General features: G+C 61.5%; 1 protein-coding gene across 1 annotated transcript; it reads left to right on the forward strand.

The window, feature by feature from the left end:
* The first annotated feature begins 842 nt into the window (after positions 1-842).
* On the forward strand, positions 843-19,821 carry B4GALNT4 (beta-1,4-N-acetyl-galactosaminyltransferase 4). Its single transcript, XM_058026983.1, has 20 exons — positions 843-1,055; positions 7,704-7,810; positions 9,323-9,436; positions 9,512-9,607; positions 9,817-9,907; positions 10,235-10,335; positions 10,639-10,706; positions 11,046-11,124; positions 12,281-12,347; positions 13,941-14,084; positions 14,235-14,344; positions 14,567-14,667; positions 14,901-14,983; positions 15,592-16,807; positions 16,914-17,221; positions 17,378-17,531; positions 17,839-17,911; positions 18,003-18,156; positions 18,369-18,495; positions 19,028-19,821. The coding sequence occupies exons 1-20, from the start codon at positions 905-907 to the stop codon at positions 19,140-19,142; spliced, it is 3,459 nt and encodes a 1,152-aa protein (XP_057882966.1). The 5' UTR covers positions 843-904; the 3' UTR covers positions 19,143-19,821.
* The last annotated feature ends 1,703 nt before the right edge of the window (positions 19,822-21,524 follow it).

Consider the following 21,524-nt stretch of genomic DNA (forward strand, 5'->3'; position numbering starts at 1 on the left):
ACAGAGCCGTGACCCGGGGGATCCGGCTGGGGCGATCCTGGGGATCCAGCTCCCATGGGACTCGCAGCGAGTGGGAGTCGGGGGGTCGCACCCCCCATGGGACCCCCGCACCCAGCGGGGGGATGCTCCCAGGGATGTCCGCACTCATCTTGCCGGGACGATCCCGGAATCCCACCCCTGATCCCGGGATGCCCGCACTCATCGGCCCGGGACGATCCCGGGATCCTGCCCCTGATCCCGGGATGATCCCGGTGCCGTCCGTGCCTGCGGGTAGCGCCCCCCCGCGGACCGGCCCGGGCGCTGCAGCCCCCGCCGCTGACGGCCGGGAACGTACCATCCACGCCGCCGCGGGGGAGCGGTCGGGGGGTGACCCGGCCGAGACCCGCGTCACTAATCGCGCCGAGCCCTCCGTCCTCGGCACGGATACCTCGTTCGGTTCCGCCTCTTCACCGCCCCGCTCTCCCGCCGCGCAAGGCCGGGGACAGCCCCGGGGGCTCGGTTTCCCCCCGCGCCCCTCATGGTCGCGCCCGCGGCGCCCCGCGGGGCGGCCGGACCGTTGGCGTGGAGACGCGCGGCGCCTCCGCAGGCCCCGCCTCCGCGGCGCGCCCATTGGCGGAGAGCCTGCGGTGGGCGGGCTACGATTGGCCGGCGGGGCCGTCGCTCCTGGTCGGGGGCGTGGCCGCGCGCAGCGCCCGCTCATTCATTCCCCCCGCGGGCGCGGCGCGGGGGGGCGATGCACCGGCGGGCCCGGGGCCGCCGAGCCCCGCACCGAGCCCCGGCCCCACGAGCCGCAGCCGCCCCGCGGCCGGCCCGGAGCGCGCGGGCTGGACGGGCGGGGGGCCCCATGGGCCGGGGTTAGCCCGGCGGCGGCGGTGGTGGCGGCGGGGGCGATGCGGGCGGCAGGATGCCGCGGCTCCCGGTGAAGAAGCTCCGGAAGCAGCTGAAGCTGCTGCTGCTGCTGGCGCTGCTCACCTCGGCCGCCTGGTTCACCTACCTGCACATCAGCCTGGTGCGCCAGGGCCGCGCCCTGCGCCTCCCCTTCGCCTACGGCAAAGGTAACGGGGGCGGGCGGGTCCCCGGCAGCCCTCGGAGCGGGGCCTCGGGGGGCTTTGGGGGTCCCCGAGGGATGGTGGGTCTCCCCCGCCACTCCGCGCTACCGAAGCATCTGGGGTTTGCGGGTCCCCAGGGAGCGCCGGGGCTCCCCCCGCACTGTGCTCTCAGAGCACCTGCGGTTCGGGGGTCCCCGAGGGGTTTGGGGGTCCCCCTGCCACGCTGGGGACCCGGAGCACCCCCCCTTTCCAGCGCTGTGTTTCTGTCCCGCGTCACCCGCGTGGGTTTGGGGCGAGCGGGACCCCTCCGTGGGCTCCGCGCCCCAGCGTTGGCCCTTCGGGAGGGGGGGGGACACCCAGGAGGGCCCCCAAAGCGGCCGGGACATTCATTGTCCCCCCTCGATTCGCTCCGTCCTCATTTTTCCACCCGCTGCCTTGGCTGAGATGACAAAGAGGCCATTTATAGGCGCTCGCCCTGCTGGAAGGGACAATCTCTGCTCTCCCATCCCTTCCCAACGCTCCCATCCTTTCCCAACCCCCCCCCCCCCCATCCCATCCCAGCACTTTCTCAGCCTGTACTTCTCTACTGTAAAAATACCCAAAATTCAATTCTTCTGTCCCCCTCCCTTGGGTAGCGGCCGGGATGGATTCCGGGATGGATATGGATTCCGGGATGCTCCGGAGGGACAGGTGCCCCGGGGCTCGGTCCGTTTTTCCCGGTTTTCCCGGGCCAGCTGTCCCTGGGCAGCCCCAGGGGATACGAAGCCACTCGCGATATTTGCCGGGCGAAACTTGAGCCGCGCCGTTCTCCGGCACCGACCTCGCCTAGAAAAATGTGTCCTGAAAAACGCCAAGGGGCCGGGATGTGTTGGGAGGAAAAGCCTTTCCCGAGGGGGTCCCAGCGGCCCCGGGGGTTGGCGAAGCCTCCCGGCTGGAAAACCCAAAGTTTCCGAGCGGAGCAGCAGCAGCATGAGCCTGCAAAATTTTGGGCCTCGCGGTGAAATCGGGATAATGGGAATGAGCGAGGCAGGAAATGAGGCTGGGAGCGAGAGAGGGAGGGGAGGGCACCGGGGCTGCCGGCTCCCTGCGGGATCCTCCGTGCCCGCGGGCTTTTCCCGGTGTTCCCGAGGGCTTTTCCCGGTGTTCTAAGGGGGTTTTCCTTGTATTCCCACCCCCATCCCGAGGTGCTTCCCCCTGGCCCCGCTGCTGATTGGGACGGCCGTGTCTGTATGTCCTCTGGCCAGACCCTGGCTTGGGATCGCTGTCCCCATCCCTGGGAACACCATGGATGGGATCCCCGCGGGTGTTGGGGGGCGAGCCGTGGTTTTCCTGCGGGGAGGATGCTCAGGGATGTTCCCAGGTGCCCATCCCTGCTGTCCCTGCATCCCAGCTGGCTCCTCGGGATGCTCCAGAGGTTTTGCTGTGGAAGGGAGGGGGTGCAATGGCTGCAAAGTGGGAGTGAGGGGAGCTGGGCTTTGGTGGAGAACGGGGTCTCTGGGAGGTGGGGACAGAGATGGGAAAGTACATCGGGAGGGGAAAATGTTGCCCTTTGCCATGGGGAGGGCACCTTCCTTGGCTGTGGAGAGGTGGGGGATTCTCCAGGGAAAGCTGGATCCAACTGGGATGCTCCTTGGATTTTCCAGTGGGCTTACCTAAAACCCGGGTGAAGGTGTGGGAGAGGCAGAGTTTAGGTCCCACTCGGCCTTTTTGGATGTGAGAAGGGGTTGGGGAAGGGTTTGGCCATGCACAGATGGACCTCATCCTGCTGCTGCCAGAGTGGGAGAGGCAGGCAGTGTTTTAGGTGGAAAAACATGGAATGGAGTGAAAAAAAAGAACAAAACAAACAAAAAAATCCCAAATAGGTCATAGGAAATAAACCATAATAAGGAAAAAAACCTTGTTGCAAGTGTCTGGGGGAAGAGCATCACCCCAGGGGTCTGTGCACCAAAATGAGCTTGGAGATGACTTCTGGATTTGGCCACCATGAGCCAGGACCTGTCTGTCTGTGCCAGGGGTGCTGCCTGGTTAATTAACAAGGAAAAAGGTTAATTACTCATTAAGCAGGATGTCAGTGAGCAGCTGGAGGCTGCAGGTGCAGGGCATGAGGATTTTAGGCAGTTTTGGGGGTGTAAAGTGGGGAACACCCAGCCAGGTGGGGTTGGGAGTGTTATCCCAGTGGGATTATCCTGGGGCTCCCATGTCCCAGCCATTGGTGACACCTGGAGCATCCAGGGGCTGGGCTGGGAGCTAGGCTGGTCCCTGATAAAACATCCCCCCCCTTTCCTCATCTTCTCCAAGTAGATAATTACCCTTCTCTGGCTAATTGAGCACAGGATTCCTCAGTGGAAATAACGAGGCCATTTCCAGCTCTCCCGGCTGGAAACCTGCCGAGGCAATGGGGTGAAACAGGGATGTGCCAGGTGGGGAAAGGATGGAAAAGGAAAAAAGAACTGGGGGAAAAGGCAATAATGCCCTGAAGTGGCTGGCAGAGGGGGTGTGGGGTTTGGGGTTTGCTGGGGTTTAGCCTGGAGTGAGGTTTTGGGGGATTGGGGGAGCACAGGATGGGCGCTCAAGGGGGGTAAAGCCAGGTCAGGGATGGAGTGGGGCTCTCTCTGCCTGCTGGACATGGCATGGCCTGGGTCACCCCTCTGCCATGCTCCAGAGGGCTCCCAAACCCCCTGATCCCGAGGCAGCAGTGGGATGGATGCTCTGTGTCCTGTCCTTGGCTCTTCTGTCCCCAGGGACCCGTTTTTGGGGAGAGGGTTTGGGGTAATGTGTCCCTCTGGGATCCATCTCTGCAGGTCCTTTGATTTTAATTGGGAGCCTGGAATGCTGCAGCTGGTGTGGGGCTCATCCTTTTTGTCAGGGATGCCAGGAGCAGGTAGGGAAGGCGATGAGAGAGCCCTTTGAAGATGAGGGGCAGTGGGATTTGGGACTGGGCTGGGAGCTGCTCTTTCTTCTGCTGGCATCACCCCAGTCTCCCATCCCTGCTGGGAAAGGCTGCTTTGGGTGCCACTGGGGTCCTTTTTCCACATGGGAATCCCTTCCTGGACAGCCCCAGGCTCCATGCCCTGCTCCTCTGGGGTGCCCAATGGGAAAACTTTGGCACCTGCCTGTTTTGGGTTTTTCAGAATCAAAAATGTGGCTCTTCAGAGGCACAAGTGGCACCCCAGGGTGGCACTGTCCCAGCCTGGCTGTGAGCCAGCCCCCTTGGCACCTGGAGGGTGCCCGAACCCATCCCTTGGAGCCAGGGGAGGTGAGGGATGGGTTTTCCCAAGCAGCAGGAGCTCTTTGTGTTGGTGTTTGGGATCTGCCCTGGATCTCCCCTCCATCCCTTTCCCTGTGCCTGCAGCTGGGGCTCTCCAGAGCTGCTCCTTGGGAAGGACTGAGCAGCCCCTGGGGTGTCAGGGACCTTGGCACTGTCAGGACAGGGATTTTGGCTGGATGAGGAACCAGCTGCTGCAAGAGGCTGGGAAGCTGAACCTGGGATGGTGACCCCAACAGGCAACGTGGAGCTCAGAGGCTGGAATGTTTCTGGGGTGAAACGCACCCTAAAATTCCCAGAATTTCACCGTGACCTCCTCCAGAGGCTGCATCCCAGGAAGCCAGATCTTTGTGCTGGGGGCTGTGAGCTGAGCATCATCCCTGTTGGGATGGAGCAGGGTCCTGATCCTGCTCTCCCTGGGGCTGAGGGGCACTGGATGCACAGTCAGGGAGTCTGGGAGCTGCCCAATCCTGGGAGGGATTTGAGATGCTGATGATGAGCGTGGAAGTGTCGGAGCTGCCTCTCCTGGTGGGTGTTTGTCAGCTGGAGTGGTCTCATGGCAGCTCCATCAGCAGCCAGAGCGATTCCATCGATTTCCACGGCTCCAGCTGAGAGCGCTGCCACCGAGTGGGAAAACAGCAGCCCAGGAATGGGGGAGGCAGCAGAGATCCCCCCTGGCTGCTCCAGCTCCCTCTGCAAGGCAGTGACAGGTGCCAGCAGCGCCCAGGGGTGTCCAGGGTGGTCACAAACCCCATTCCCCTCATCCCCATTGGTGTCACCGGCTGTCACCCAGCCTGTGCCACCACCCTCTGTCGGGGATTTCTGTGGCACTGACGGGGGATTTGTGGTGTTGATTCCTTTATCACTAAGTATAATTACTCAGCACCTCGTTAGGAGGCTCCTGCAGGGATGCTCCTGCTCCGAGGAGGGAAATTTTGGGAATGGAACCTCTGGGTTTGAGGAAGGCACCGCCACCACCTCTGCTGCCACCACCTCTGCTGCAGCTGTGTCGGGGTTTAGATGTCACCTCCCCCCCTCCACGTCGCAGGGCTTGGAAAAGGGCCAGGAGAAACCCCGGCCTGGAAGAAAGGGGCTGTGTTTGGAGCTGGGGAGGAGGAGGAGGGAGGTGGGATGTGAAAGGCTCTCTGTGCTTCCCAGTGGAGTTCCAGGGCCGGGATAACGGGACGCGCTTCTCCCATGGGAGGCATCGCTCCGTGCCCTGCCTGGGTCCCTGGTATCCGTGGTCTCCTCCCCAGGATGAGGATCCTGGCTCCCTGTCTGGAGGCTGCTGTGACTCAGAGCTGCTTTGTGCCATGGTTTGTGCTTCCTGCCCCCTCCTCCCTGCTCCCAAAGCATCGGCGTCGCTCCAGGGAAGAGCTTTTAGTGCCTCCATCCCTTCCCTGAGCATCCCCAGCCCACAGCTTGTCCCCAGAGCTTCCCCTGTCCCTGTCCTGCCCTCTCTGGTCCTTGAGGGAGGCTGGCTGAGGGAATGGACACAGCAGAGCTGCTCTGCATCCTGCTGGGATGCTGGGAGGAGCTGGAATCCTTCTTCCTCCTCTTCTCCTGCCTCTGAGCTGCTCCTCCTGAAGGGCTGTGGTTGGGATCAAGGAGCTTGGGATTTTTGGGCAGTGATGCTCATTGGCACCAGGCACTGCCCATCCCCACCCCTTATCCCCGTGGCACCGGTTCCCAGGTCCCCAGAGCCTGATCAGAAGCCACTTTCCAATATTTAAACTGCCAGGGAAGCCCAGAAGCCTTTTCTGGAGCGTTGCTGGTGCTTTTGCTCCTCCCTGGATGTGGGAGCCCCTTGGAAGGGATGGGAGTAAGCAGGAGGCTCGTGGCTCTGGGATCTGAGAGCTCCAAGGATGAGCTTGGATTAACTCCTGGTTTTTACCCAATTTATATCAAATAATACCCCTCCAGTTCACAGTCCTGGCATGGAGGAGAGTGAAGCAGGGTGGCCACATCCAGCCATCCCAGGGAGGCTGCTGGCTCAGGTTGCCATCCAGGGAATTCTGTCCATGGCAAATCCCACAGGATCTCATGAGAGGCAGGTTTATCTCCTCCAAGGCTGGGAGAGACTCCCTGAGTGGGTACCACAGAGCCACTCCCAGCCCTGGGCAGGTCCCCTGGGGGCGCTGAGCTCCTCCTGGCCGTGATGGATGCTCGGATCAGAGCGCTGGGAATGTGGGAATGCTGCTGTCCGTGTGTGCCGCCGCTGCCCAGGGAAGAGGGATGGATGGCTGCGGGAATGGGGCTGGGAGAGGGGAGGGAGCAGCCTGGGGAGCTGCCAGGAGCCAGCTGGGGCTGCCAGGGGCTGAAGAATGGCTGGGAGCAGAAGAAGGGGCTTTAGAGCTTAATTTCCTGTCCCTGCCGTAGGGATGGGATTTGTGCTGCCATCTCCAAGGAGACGCCGGCAGCGCGGCTGCTGGAATACCAATGGGGTGGGAGGCGTGGGGCGGGGGGCTCCGGGCACCCCCAGCCCCTCCCTGGCCTGGCAGTCACTGAGGCTGCTCCATTCTGGGAATGGGAGCCCCCAGGACCTGCTGGGGGTGGGAAGGAGGGTGGAGGCACAGGGACATTTTTCCATACCCTTGGAAGTGAGTCTGTGACCTCTTTCCTGCAATTCCCATGGTGGGGGTCACTGTTTGGCACATCCTCATTGCCACGTGGAGGTTGCTGGGTTCTGGTTTTTGGGGAGCCTCAGGTGTTTGTGGAGGTGGTTCTTGGACACCCACCTCTCCAAGCATTGCCTTGAGCTTCCCTTGACTCTGGATTGAACTGTGGATCCCCCTGGGTTTTGGGGTGGGTGGCACAAAAAGAGGATGTCCCCCCCCCCCCCCAAGTAACATTTTCCAGGTCTGCACCGTTGTTTTGGGGGAAGTGGGGGCTAGTTTGAAATTGCCTGCCCAAGGAAAAGGAACTGCAGAGAGGAGTCAAAAGTTGGGGATAATTAACTCAGCACATTAATTAACGAAGCTGATGGGTCTGGGAGCAATTTTTTGATGTGAGTGTGATTTTGAAGAGGGCCGTGGTTTGAGAGGATGGTGTCTGAGGGGGTTTGGGGCTGGTGTGCTGTTGGTAGAGCTGTGGGATGCTTTGGGAGAGCTGGGATTTGGAGGGGCAGGAAGCAGGGATGCATCCCTGAGCATGGAAGGGGAGCAAGACCCCAGCAGCCCATCCCAGTACCTCTTATGTAAAGGGCTGGGAGCTGTGGGGGGTGTAATTAAACCTGCTGCTGATGAGCTGCTGCAAGGCTGCTTAGTGCAGATGGAATGAGGGGAATTGCAGCCAGGGCCCCCTCTCCGTGTCCCTGTCCCCAGTGCCAGGGACAGGGGTGTCCCCAGGAGAGGTGCAGGCTGTGGTGTGACCCCTGTGCTCCCTGGCAGATGGAGAGAGGCCGGGGGAGGTGACGGATCCCGGGAGGCGGCCGGCGGCCCCGGCGCGGCGCAGGAAGGCCGAGGATTCCAGCGAGAGCCGCGAGGAAGATCCCATGGTAACGGGGCAGGAGGGGCTGCGGAGGTCACGGTGGGCACAGTGCTCCAGGTCTCGTCCAGCTGAGGGGATCCAAGGGTTTGGGGGTGCATTAGAACCTCTGGTTCTGCCCAGCAGCCCTCACAGTGGATGAACCCTCTAATATCCCATTGAAACAGGGTGGGATATCCCCCCAAGTGTCCCACACTGCGCTCCATGTGCCCTGTCACAGCTTCCCTGGGCAGGGCCCAGCTTCATCTGCTCTGCGGTTCCTGCTGTTCTGGGCAGAGCCACCTGCTCTTGTGTGTTCTGCTCTGTCTTGGACTGGAGAGCCACTACACCCCAGGTGGAGCCTGCAGGCAGGAGGCACTTGGAATTGTAGCCATGGGACACCCTGCTGTCCCTGTCCCTGTTGAAGGCCTTAATGTGCCCTGACCACTGTCCAGCAGGTCACCAAGGCCCTGCTGTCCCTGTCCATCCTTTTGTCACCAGGAGGCCTCCTAGCAAGGCAGCCAGGTGGGATGGAGGAAGGGGGAAGCCACAGGGTATTCCCTGCCCTATCCCAACTCCTCAGAAATAAGGGACCGATGGGCAAAGGGGGAACCTCAGGTGCCCAGAGGAGGCACAGGCTGGTGCTGGGTAAGGACAGAGGGAACAGCAGGAATTGCATCCTGGCTTTTCCTGGGAGGAGGGAGAATCCTTCCAGTGAGCCTGGCACAAAACCCTCCCTCCTTGTGAGGTCTTCCAAGGGCACTGCTCCCTCCTCCGGGGCTCTAATGAGTTTGTTTAGGCAGTTTGCTAATTATCTCCCTGGCACTGTGCATCCAAATGGGCTGTGCTGTGGTGACAGTGGGGGGTGGAGGAAGAGGGGGATGATGCTCTGGGGAAGCTGAGGAAGAGGGGAATGCTCTGGAGGGGCCCCTGGCTCTTCCTTGTCACCCATCAGTGAGCTGCAGGCAGGTAAATGCTCACTTAATCTCTAAATTACGAGATACAAGCAATGGGATTAACCTAATCCCCTTTAAAGGAAGAGGAGGAGTGCAGAGGCATCCTGCTCCCTCTGTGCTTTTAGAGAGAGAGAGCCCAAAATCCCAGCAGCCCCCAAGACTGGCCAAACAGTTTGGATGAACAGAAAACTCACTGTTTTGGAGCAGTTTTGGCAGAGGAAGGGAAACAAGTTTAGCTGGAACATTTTGAAACTGCTGCCTGGGACACCTTGCCAATATTTTTGTGCCGCCTCCTGTTTTCCTTTGCCCTGAGCCGTGAAATCTTTTGCCTTGGTTAGGCAAGGCTCAAAATGAGGTGTTTAGATCGTGGAATCCTGGGATGGTTTGGGGTTGGAAGGGACCTTAGAGCCCATCCATTTCCAGGGGCAAGGACACCTTCTGCTAGCCCAGGTTGCTCCGGGTCCTGTCTAACCTGGCCTTGAGCTTTTCCAGGGATGGGGCAGCCACAGGTGCACAGAGCCATGCCACAAGCACAGGCCATGCTGGCCCTCATCACCCATCCCTTGTGTCCCTCTGTGCCTCCCCAGAGCGACGGGCAGGACGGGGATGCCTGGTTTTCCAGAGGCCAGCAACGTTCCAGCCGCGCCAGCGCCCACCCCAAGCTCAACCTGACCAAGCAGGCCTTGCCCTGGAACGAGCAGGTGGGTGTGGGCAGCGGCCTGGGAGGGCATGGGGAGGAGCAGGAGCCCCACTGAGCCCCCTCTCCTCTCCCACAGTACAAAGGGAAGGCAAACCTGCACGTCTTCGAGGACTGGTGTGGCGGGGCCGTGAGGCACCTGAGGAAGAACCTCCACTTCCCGCTCTTCCCCCACGTGAGTCCCGGTACAGGAACTGGTGGGAGGGTCCATACATCCCTCCCTGAGTGCCCCCTGCTCCTCCTCAGGACCTTGGCTTGCAGGGTTTGGCTTGGGGAGATGATGGGGCCCCCTCTGTGGGTGTGGGAGGCTGGGGTACCATGGAGGAGGTGATCCATGGAGGAGGATACCATGGAGAAGGTGAACCATGCCTGTTTCCTTCGCAGACCCGCACCACAGTGAAGAAGCTGGCTGTGTCTCCCAAGTGGAAGAACTATGGGCTGAGGATTTTTGGCTACATCCATCCCTTCAAGGATGGTGAGTGATGGAGTGTGGCTTTTCCCCCGTGCAGCAACGTGGAGATGCTGTGTCCTTCCCCTTCCTGGCCACAGGAGCACAGAAAGGCTCTTGGAGATGGGCCCCAAATCCTGGCTCCTGGGCAGGAGGGTCCTTCTGGAGCAAAGCCCCTTTTCCCTGTGGCTTTGAAGGCGGGCAAAGCCCTGATCCCATCCAGGACAGAGCCATGACATGAGGTCTGGGGTGGCCCCATCCCTGTTGCCATCGCACCACGAGGCAATAGAATCAATCCCACACCACCAGGGTCCCTGTGTCCCTCGTGGTGACCCTCTCCGTGGCTCTCTGCAGGGGATTTCCAGTTTTCTGTGGCTTCAGATGACAACTCAGAGTTCTGGCTCAGCTCCGACGACAGTCCCTCCAATTCCCGACTGGCTGCATTTGTGGGCAAGGTATTGCACCACCTCTGCCTTGTCCTGCTCCAGGGGGAGGGATCCGTGTGTGCCTGTGCTGGGGGCAGCTCTCCTGCCTCTCTGCTCCTTTGGGAATGCCAGGCTGTTTCTGCCTGCTCCCCTCCCTGGCCAGGCCTGGCTTGGCTTCCAGAGGAGCCCCTTGGTCCCTTCTTGGCTGGAGCTGCCAAAGACCAGGAGCTTTAATATTTATTCCCAGATTTCCCTGGGGTTAATTCCTGTAATGGGAAGCTGCTGGGCTTTGGTGTGGTGTCCTGCTTCTCTCATCTCCTCCTTCCTTCCCAGCTGGGCACTGAGTGGACGGCGCCGGGGGAGTTCACCAAGTTCAGTTCGCAGGTGTCCAAGCCCCTGCGGTGAGTGTGTCCGTGTGTCCATGGGGATCATCCCATGGGGATGGAGTCTGGGACATGCAGGTGCTGCCTCTGACCTCCCTGGGCCGTGCTCCTTTCCCAAAAGGCATGTGGGGCTGGGCTGGACCCCAGACCCATGGTTTGAAGGTGATGAGATGAGGACAGGGATGTCACAGTGTGCCCCCAATCCCACAGAAGCCCTCAGCATTGGGATGGGGAGCAGACACCCTCCCCAGCTGCCTGTCTCCTTGCCTCAGGAAGGTTTTACCCACCCATGGGCAGGACAGGGAGGCATTCCCAGGCTGGCCCTGGGCTCTGACAGCTGTGTCCCCTCCCCTGCAGCCTCATGTCCTCCCGACGTTACTACTTTGAGCTGCTGCACAAGCAGGACGACCGGGGCTCGGACCACGTGGAGGTTGGGGTGAGTAAATGCCCACCCCCCATGCCAGGGCTTTTCCATGTGTGTCCCCAAGGGCTCTATCCTGGAGCAAAGCCAGGTTTCCCCCTCCCACGGCTGCCAGTGGGGACAAGTCAGTGTCACTGTTTCCCTGGTCATTCCAGCACTGGGATGCATGGAGTGCTGTTCTCCTTTCCTGCTGGTGGCCCTGCCATGGACTCCCATGGGCAAGAAGAGCCCCCACAGGCAGGTCCCACCTTGCAGGCTGCATCCCAGCAGTGGGAGAGAGGTGGCCCAGACGATGGAGCCATTCCCATTCCCTGTTTTCTTCTTTTTCCCCCTTGGAATTACCATGGGTTTCGAATCTGAACTTGCCTGCCTTGGCAGCACAGCCCTGGCAAAGCCTGGAGCATGTGTCAGGGGCTCAGGCTGGCTGAGGGCAAGATGTTGGCTCGTTAGCAAAGGTTTCCTTTCTCCCAAGAACTCATTAATCACTGGGATCAAGCTGGTGCCAGCAAAGCATCAGGGAGGCCAGCTACACCCCTTCCTCCCCATCCCCTCTATCCGATAAGATCTGCGTTTCTTTGGGCAAAAACAAATAGTGGGGAAAGCAAATAGATGGGGGAGATGTTTCTGAGATGGGATGTTTTTGCTGGAGGGAGGGAGTGAAGCCTTTCAGCCGTGCAGAAAAAGCTCTCAGCTGTGCAGGGAGAGACAACAAGAGCATCCACAACAAAAGCAGGACCCTGATGTGTCTCGCCCCGGGGGCATTGAAGGGCTTGTCCCGACAAGGGCTCCAGACTGGATTTTAAAATGCTGGAGTTAAATCAGGGCAGGCAGCTCTGGAGACCCTCTTAAATCAAGGCAAGCTCTTCTTTATAAAGCACTGGAGTGAGAAAAGGAGGCCATTGGTCACAGGAGTTGTGGCAGTCCCAAAGGGAGCCAGCATGAGCCTGTATCCTAAACCCCACAGGAGCCTTTCCCCCTCCAACCCTGCAGGGATCCCAAACCCTGTGGGAAATGGGGCAGGATCAGCCCTCTCTCTTGCTTCTCTTCTGCAGGGAAGTTTCTGGGAGCTGTGCACAGGGAGGACCCATCGTGGGTGCTGGGCTTGGGCAGCTGCATCCTGACCCCTGCCACCCCCCTGCTCATTCCCCATCCGCTTTTGTTTTTTTCCCAGTGGCGAGTTTTCCTCCCCAGCCTGAAGTTTGAGGTGATTGACTCCTCCTACATCTCCTTGTACACAGGTAAGGGCCAGGTGCCACGGCCAGCAGCCTCTCCAGGGGCTGCACGTGCTGGGAGAGATGGGAAGGAAAGCAGAACCTAGGAAATGGGGTCCTGGGGGGACATGTCAGCCTCTGAATCCCGCCACTGGATTTCTGCCTGCTGTAAGGAGGGCTGCAGGGGCTGCAGTGGGTAGGATTGATGCTGGGAGCAAGATGAGATGCTGCTAAAAGTGGGCTGTGCAGTCACCACAGCGTGGAAGCGCAGCTCTGCTGGTGCCCCAGGCTCGTCCTGCCTGCCAAGAGCCCTCTGGCTCCAGGGCTTGGCCCTGAGTTACGAGGAGCTGTCGTGGAAGCGGGGATGGATGGCAGAGGCTTTAATTAAATCTATAGATCTTGTGCTTGCTGCCCCTGCCCTGGCAGCAGGGAGGGCTGTGATGGATGGGCCCTGCCCTGGCGCTCCACACGCAGTGGGAGCGGCCATCGCTCCTGCCCTGGGAGGTGTCCATGAGGAGGAGGGGGCAGGCAGCATCCCTGGGGACAAGAGGGATGAGGGGTGCCAGTGCTGCTGAGCAGGTGCCCGTGAGATGGATGATGTGCAGATAAATCCCTGTCCCTCAGCACCGGCTCTTCCTGCTCCTCCTTCCTGCTTCCCTGCTCCCTCAGACCCAGCAGCACCCTGAGGCAAAGCCATGGCAGTCCTGGGGAGCCCCTCCCTGCTGGGGGCTGCCAGCAGCAGGCAGAGCTCCTCTTCTCCCTTTCCCTTCCCTTTCCCTTCCCTTTCCCTTCCCTTTCCCTTCCCTTTCCCTTCCCTTTCCCTTCCCTTTCCCTTCCCTTCCCTTCCCTTCCCTTCCCTTCCCTTCCCTTCCCTTCCCTTCCCTTCCCTTCCCTTCCCTTCCCTTCCCTTCCCTTCCCTTCCCTTCCCTTCCCTTCCCTTCCCTTCCCTTCCCTTCCCTTCCCTTCCCTTCCCTTCCCTTCCCTTCCCTTCCCTTCCCTTCCCTTCCCTTCCCTTCCCTTCCCTTCCCTTCCCTTCCCTTCCCTTCCCTTCCCTTCCCTTCCCTTCCCTTCCCCACTTTTCCAGTGGCTTCAGCCCCACCCCAGCCATCTGCAGGGACACATTTGGGAAGCCTTTCCCTGCCACAAGAAGGAGAATTTGGGGCTGGGGAAGGGGCATCCTGCTTCCCTGTGGCCCTGCAGCAGGGAAGGGAGCACCCATGGGAGCATGGCCAAGGTGACAGGAGCAGGGTGACCTCCTGCGGGCTGGTTGGTGGCCAAGGGTGATGTGCCACCCTCATGCCTGGGTAGGAAGCAAACCAGCTCGTGTTGCAGGTACCTGCAGGAAGGACATCCAAGGTTTAACCCCTGTGTGCCCTTGGGAGTTACAGCCCTGAGCATCCCCTCCTTTCTGAGGCCGTGGTAATGGGAGCAGAAGGCCTGGCTGGGATCAGCCGTGCCCTCTCCTGTCCTCATTAGTGGATGCAATAATCATTAGGCTGATTAGTCACAGGGTCTCTGAGATGGCTGGGAGGGCAGCATTGCTTTCCCTGGGAGCAGGAGGGGTTGGAAATGCCCCCTTGGAGGGTGTGCCCGGGGGCTCAGCCCGGCCCTGTCCCGCAGATGAGTCGTCCCTAAAGATGAACCACGTGGAGCACATCCCGCAGACCTTGGCCAGCCACAGTGGGAGCCACCTCTGGGAGGCCCAGCAGGACGAGCACGGGGCTGACATGCTCAAGGCTGACCCCAGAGACACCTTCTTCCTCAGTGAGTGCCCGAGGATGCGTCCCTGGTGGGGTTTGGGGGAGCACAAAGGCTGCTCTGGGCATCCCTGCCAGCCTCTGCCCATCTCTTGAGCGGAGGCCTCTCTGCTGGGGTGTGTGGGAACACGTTGGGATGCTCTGGGCTTCTCCACAGCCCCTGCCATCGAGGCGTCCCGCGTGGAGAACGTGCTGGTGCCCTGTGCCTACAGCCCCACCTACGTGGTGAAGGATTTCCCCATCGCCCGCTACCAGGGCCTGCAGTTCGTAAGTGTCTCCCTGGGGACAGGGCCACGCTCCCCATGGGGACATGGCAGAGCCCCGGGATGTTCCCAGCTGGGTGAAATCCAGCGGGAAGCATCTCTCACTGGCTCCGCCTGGGAGAATTGGGGTTAAATCCCTGTGTTTGAGGTACTGGGTCACTTAGGTGTTGGTGGTGGCCTTGGGTCCCCAACTCCTTGGGGTGACACGGCACCATTTACCCCCCAGGTCTACCTCTCGTTTGTGTATCCCAACGACTTCACACGCCTCACTCACATGGAGACAGAGAACAAGTGCTTCTACAGGGAGTCCCCCCTCTACCTGGAAAAGTAGGTACTGGGGCTGGGATTTTGGGGTGCTGTGCACAGGGGGCTGATGCCAGCAGTGCTGGGATGATGCATCCTCAGCCATGTGTCCCTGTCCCCATGGGAGGGCCACTCCAGGCTGGCTCCATCCCCATCTCCCAGGCGTGCAGCAGCTTGAGTGCTGGCAGCGCTCCTGGATTTGGGAACCTCCTCACTCCTCCCTCTCCCAGGCCCTCACCCTCCCTCTTCATCCCCAGGTTTGGGTTCTACAAGTACATGAAGATGGATGAGGAGGAGGAGGATCTGCGGCAGCGAGCGTTTCTCTTCCTTGGCCCTGACAGTGAGTCACAGTGAGGCATGGCTGGGCACGGGGCCGAGCTCCCGGCATCCTGCTGCTGGCAGCTCATCCCCTCGGAGCTGTGGCTCATTGGAGTGACTCCAGCCGTGCCAGAGGCTGCAGGAGGGCTGGGCTGTGCAGAGCAGCATCCCTCAGAGCACCCCTCTGAGCATCCTGCTTGGCATGACAACAGGGTGGTGTGGGGTGTGGGAAGCAGGACACTGGGTTGGGATTTGCTGTCCCTCCAGCATCTCCTGGATTGGCCTCGGCAGTGGCAGCAGGAGCCAGACCCAGTGTGGAGTCTGGGGGTGTCCATGGAGCCTGGGGGTGCTCCTGGGGAGCCAGAGGCTGTTCAGAGCCTGCCTTGGTGAATTTGCAGCTTAGCAAAGCCCTGGCAGGTCGAGTTTGCTCCTGGATGCAGTAGGATTGGTGCTGAGATTTGAGGTGGGGATAAGTGGCAGCAACTGGAGCTGCCAGCCCTGTGTGGGTATCCCTGGGTGGGCATCCCCTGGTGCCCCAGCTCTGCTCCCTCACCTCAGCCACTCTCAGGTTCCTCTCCTGCTGGGATCAGACTCTGCCTCAGGGTACTGATCTCTGCCTTCACTCCCTAGATTTCCTGGATGATGAGGAGGAGGAAGAGGAAGGAGTGGACAGCCCTGAGCCCACAGACGCCCCTCCCGAGGCCAAGGAGCGGAGCTTTGGGCCGGCACCCAGAGCCAAAGGGAAGGATCCCACGCCGGTCACCGGGGCTTACGGAGATGACCTGGACTATTACAGCTTCCGCCGGCAGCGGGGCCGGGCACAGGCTGGGCCAGGCACCCCCGGGCAGCTGAGGGGCACGTGGGGCACCCCCGGGCAGCTGGGGGGGACATGGGGCACCCCCAGCCCTCCAGCTGCCCTCCAGGGGGATCCCGTGCCGGAGCGGGGCCCGCGCCGGGCGCTCCGTTGGCTGCCCCAGGATGGGGAAGAGGAGGATGAGCTGGGGCTGCCGGCGGCATCTCCAAAGCACCTCCAGCCCCACCTCTCCGTGCCCATCTTCAGTGGCAAAGCCAAAACGCCGGGTCCCAGCAGGCCAGCAGCTCCCAGCGAGGACAAGAAGCCCCAGAAAAGCCAGGAGAAGGTCTACGTGACCCGGCTGCAGCCCGGGAAGCGCAAAGCCCCGGCCCAGGAGCCGGCCTTCCCTGGAATTTTCCTGTATCCAAAGCTTGTGAGGAGAGTCCACCTCCGCTCTAAGACCCCGCAGAAGCATCCCATCACCCCCAGCAAGCTCCGGGCCCTCCCCGGCCACTGGAGCCCCTGGCTCCTGGGTAACATCTCCAGGGAGAGGGACCCTGCCAGGCGCAAGAGCGGCAGGAGGTGGGAGCGGCCGCCCAAGCAGCGGGTGCTGCCCGGCCTCCTGGCCCTGGGCACCGAGGGGCTCTTCAGCCACGAGGACACGACCCCTGCTCCGGGCAGGACAGCGGCCACTGCCGGCTACAACTCCTCCGAGGCCACCCGCTCCGAGGGGACGAGAGTGACATCCTTTCTGAAGGTGTCGGAGACCACAGCGTCGCAGCAGCAGGAGGGGAAGGGCCAGGAGGAGGAGGAGGATGAGGAGGAAGAGGTGTCGGACTATTCCTACGAGGCGGGGGAGCTGCAGCAGGGCTGGCTGGAGGACTCCATCAACTGGCAGCGGACGTTCAGCGTCAGCTCCGTGGACTTCGAGCTGCTGCGCTCCGACTGGAACGACCTGCGCTGCAACGTGTCGGGAAACCTGCAGCTGGCCGAGAGCGAGGTGGTGGACGTGGTGGCCCAGTACATGGAGAGGCTCAACGAGAAGAACGGGGGGTATGGAGGGAGCAGGATGCCGGTGGGAATTTGGGGGGTGGGTCCCGGATTGCGGGGAGCAGAGCTCAGGATGGCGGCGATTTCAAGGCTTCTCGTTTCCCGGTAGGATCTACACCCTCCTGAGGATCATCAACGTGGAGAAGCGGCGGGACACGGCGCGGGGGAACCGCTACCTGCTGGAGCTGGAGCTGGCGGAGCGGGGCCAGCGCACGGTGCGGCTCTCCGAGTACGTCTACGTGCTCCTGCACCAGGGCAAGCAGGACGACAGCGCCGAGGCCAACCCCGACGGGCTGGCCCTGGGCGCCACCGAGCCCCAGCCCAGCGCCTGGAGCATCCTCTATGGGAAATCTGTGCTGTGCCGGCCGCTGCGGCTCAGCTGGAGGCAGGACGTCATGGTGCACTTCGTGGTGCCGGGTAGGTGACAGCGGGACGCGGCTCTGCGGGGTCCGTGCTGCTCCCTCAGCAGCCTCCAGCGGGATGGGGGTGTCACCTCTCCTCAGAAGGGGTTGGTTGGGCCAGGGGGAGGTGCTGAGGGTTCCTCTGTGAGCCTGAGGGATGTGTCTCTGGCAGTGAAGAACCAGGCCCGCTGGGTGCAGCAGTTCATCTCGGACATGGCCGGCCTCTACGGGGCCACGGGGGACGCCAACTTCAACGTGATCCTGGTGGACTTTGACAGCGAGGACATGGATGTGGAGAAGGCCCTGCGGGATGCCCGGCTGCCCCGGTAACTCCCACCTGCAGCCTCGGGGTCTGGGGGGGCTCCCTGTGGTGGGACAGGTGCTCACACACACAGCCTGCTGCTCCTTCCCCGCCTGCACAGTCCCTGCCTTGCTGCCCCTCCCCCTCATTTTTGGGGGTTTAAACTACTTTTCCATGTGGATTTGGGGGTGCAGAAACTTGACTCTATGGGGGAAGCCTCAGCTTGAGCTGTAGCACCTGAGCTTGCCTGGGAACCCCATGCTGGTGGTTCCTGTCCCTCCTGGCTGTCCCTGTCTGTCCCCAGTGCTACCTGCCCTGTCCTCTCTCCCCAGGTTCCAGTACCTGCGGCGCACGGGGAATTTCGAGCGCTCTGCCGGGCTCCAGGCCGGTGTGGACATGGTGGAGGTGAGTGGGGACAGGCACCAGCTCTGCCTGTGGCTCCTCTCCCAGGGCTCTTCCTCTCTGATTCCCCTGACCCGTGTGTGTGCCCTCCCAGGATGAGCACAGCATCGTGTTCCTGTGTGACCTGCACATCCATTTCCCTGCCAACATCCTGGACAGCATCCGCAAGCACTGCGTGGAGGGGAAGCTGGCCTACGCCCCCATCGTCATGAGGCTGAGCTGTGGCAGCTCCCCCCGGGAGCCCAATGGTGAGCAGGGACCCCTTTCCAGCTGGGAGCACCCCAAAACCAGGCCAAGACCTGGTGCACCTCTGCAGAAGCTGGCACGGATGGGGATGGGTGGGAAGAGGGGTTGGGATGGGGAATCCCTGTGGCTCCCAGGTGGTGGGGAGAGCACAGAGGGGATGAGATGGGCATTTGGGGGTGCCCCCACCCCTCACCTCATTGCTCCCCCCCTCCAGGCTACTGGGAGGTGAACGGCTTCGGCCTCTTCGGCATCTACAAGTCGGACTTTGACCGTGTGGGAGGGATGAACACGGAGGAGTTCCGGGACCGCTGGGGCGGGGAGGACTGGGAGCTCCTGGACAGGTGAGCCTGGGGGTCCTGCAGCCCCTAAACCCCCGTGAGCAGGGTCAGCCACGTGGATTTGGGCACATCCATCAAGCTGGCTGGGGGCTGGATGATGGGCTGGTGAAAGGGAAAACTTCCCTTTGGGAATGCCACATCCATCTATCCATCCATAGAGAGCTTCATCCCTCTGTCCATCCATTTCTTGAACCCCATCCCTTCTTTCCTCCATCCCCTGAGCCGTGTCCCTTTATCTCCCTGTCCCTTGGGTAGCATCCCTCTTCCCTCCATCTGCAGGGAGCCCCATCCCTCCATCCCTGATCCTTGTCCATCTGTCCATCCATCTATCTATCCATCCACCCATCCATCTATCCCCTGAGCCCTGTCCGTCCGTCCATCCATCCCTGAGCCCTGTCCCTCTATCCATCTATCCCTGAGCCCTGTCCATCCATCCATCCATCCATCCATCCATCCATCCATCCATCCATCCATCCATCCATCCATCCCCTGAGCCCTGTTCCTCCATCCCTGAGCTCCGTCCCTCTGTCCGCAGGGTGCTCCAGAGCGGGCTGGAGGTGGAGCGCTTGCGCCTCAGGAACTTTTACCACTACTACCACTCCAAGCGCGGCATGTGGAACACCCGCAGCAAGAAGCCCTCCAAGGAGTAGTGCTGAGCCCAGCCTGCAGCCCCTGACCCCTGGCACCTGCCTGTCCCCTGCCACCACGGCCACCGTGCCACCACGGGGGCACCTGTGCCTGCTGTGGCTTTCCTGGGGAGGGGCAGCGGGGAGGGCCAGGGTGGTGGCAGTGGTTTTGTCCTTAAGGGTCTAATTTAGTCAGCAATGAATTCATTAACTCCTTCATGCCGGTGGGTGCCGGGGGCTTTGCTGGGTTCTGGAGGGCTGTGCCAGGCTGGGGACACTGGAGGTGCAATTGTGACATCCAGGATCCCTTTGCAGCTCCTTTCCTGTGTTGCCCCTCCCCAAAATACCCAGTACCTCATCCCTGTGTCAGGCTGGGGAGCTGAGTTTTGGTGGGGGGGATAAGAGCCCATGGGGGCTGCCCAAACCCTCCTGTTCCCCTTCCAGGACCCACGGAGGGAGGGGGGTCTGGCACTGGGGACACTCTGTGGGTGGGGGGCAGAGCCCTGAGGCTGGCACTGCCCGTGCCAGGGGGGGCTGGGCTGGGGGGGGACAGGCAGAGCCTGGAGCAGGTACGGGCAGATGACATTTCCAAGCTAATTTCTGTGAAATTATGAGGTAGGAAGCTGTTTTCAGGAAGTTTTTGTCTGTTTGGTTTGGTCTTTTTTTTATTCTTAAAAAATTAAAATCAATGTCTTGGCTGAGATTTCCCTCTGCTCCATCACCCCCATGCCTGGACAGGGATGCAGGGCATGGGAGCCAGGCTGGCCTTTGTCCCTTGGTCCCCTCTCTGGGGTGGGAGTGGGCAGCAGCATTCCCGTGCTGTTTCCATGCAAGGAGGAGGAGGAGGAGGAGGCTGCGCCCTGTTTGATGCCCGGCCACACGCCTGGGCTTGCTGAGCCTCCGCCCCACACCTGGGCTCCACCCAGCTCCAGGGAGGGCTGCCCTGGTTCCCCGTGCTCCTGCATGTCCTGGCACACTCATCCCTGCCTGCCCCTGTCCCAGCCCTGTGCTGGTGCTTCCCGTGGGGGTGTCTCGAGGGTTCTGCTGTGTCCCACCTGCCATGGGCTCCTGCTCCTCCTCAGCCAGGTTCCCTGTCTCTCAAATCCTCTGGGCTCCTCCCTGAAATAGTCTTGGAGTTTCCCCCCAGGTGTTTCATGCTTGCTCCGAGCATCCCGAGTTTGAGGTGAGGGTGGAAAAGGGGGGCTCAGCCACCCACATGCCATCAGCAAACAGCCAAGCTGGGGGCATTTTGTCCCAAATTTGGTAGCTGTGGCCCCAGGCTCTGTTGGGAAAGGATGGTCCTGGCAGGCAGGAGCTGTTTCTCCCCTCTCCTTGCCCTGCTCCCTGTTTTTTTGCAGCACTTTGGGAAGGCTTTGTTGTGGGTGAGGGCTGTGCCGGCTGCGCTGGGAGCTGCTCTGTGGCTGGGCAGAGCGGGTGGCCCACGGCCCCCGGGCCGCCAGTCCCATCCCAAAACCTGCCTGGCCTTAGGCACAGCTTTTCCAGCAGCTTCCCAGCCACGAGGGCTCCAAAAGCCACCACCATCAAAGCAGGCACAGGGCCCAGCTAATCCAGAGCTGCTGCTGGTGCTGGGACGGGCTGGTGCCAGCAGTGCCATCCCCACCAGTGCTGGGGACAGTTTGGGGCCAGCTGATGGTGTCTGCTTGGGACAGGGCCAGCAGCACAGCGCTGGAGGGTTTGTTTCTCTGGTGGTGGCTGAGCTGTGGCCACGGCTTGACACAGGGATCATGGGGATGGCAGGAGCCACAGAGAGCCTGTCCCAGGCCAGGTCTTGGAGCCCCAGGTGACAGCGGGGTGTGGGCAGGTCCCCACTGTGGAGGATCAGCCCTGGCCCTCCCTGCCCTGCGGGGACACTGCGAAGGTGTCGGGGCTTGTCGGGGGTGGTGGAGGCGAACTCCAGCCTGGAGTTCCCTCGCTGAGGGGCTCCCCCAGCCATGGGCCTGAGAGGGGAGGTTGTGAAGGCTGAGGGGAGCACAGGGTCCCCCTGACACCCCCGGGCTGACAACAACCCACATGTGACAGCAGTGGCCATGGGGAGGGTGCTGGCACCTCCTGCCCTGCACTGGGCTTTGCTGAGGGGCTCCCTCCTGGCATTCCCTGGTGGGTGTGGGGTGTGGTGGGGGGCCTGGGTTAGTGGTGGTAGGAGCTAAGTGGTGATCCCCCCAAACTGGTTTGGCTCGTTTCAAACGCTCCCTCTCAGCTTATCTGGCTTCAAAGGGCTCCTGCTCCATCCCACGCACACAAACATGCTCGCTGCAAACCAGGGGGAGCCCCCTGCATCCCAAACAATGTCTGTGCCCCCCAAACTCTGCCTCTCCTCCATCTTCTCCTTCTGACACCCCCAAACCCTCCCTGTTACACCCATGGGTGCCCCGAGCTGGCTGTTCA

Source organism: Melospiza georgiana, chromosome 6, assembly GCF_028018845.1.
Source record: "Melospiza georgiana isolate bMelGeo1 chromosome 6, bMelGeo1.pri, whole genome shotgun sequence".
NCBI classification, from domain to species: domain Eukaryota; kingdom Metazoa; phylum Chordata; class Aves; order Passeriformes; family Passerellidae; genus Melospiza; species Melospiza georgiana.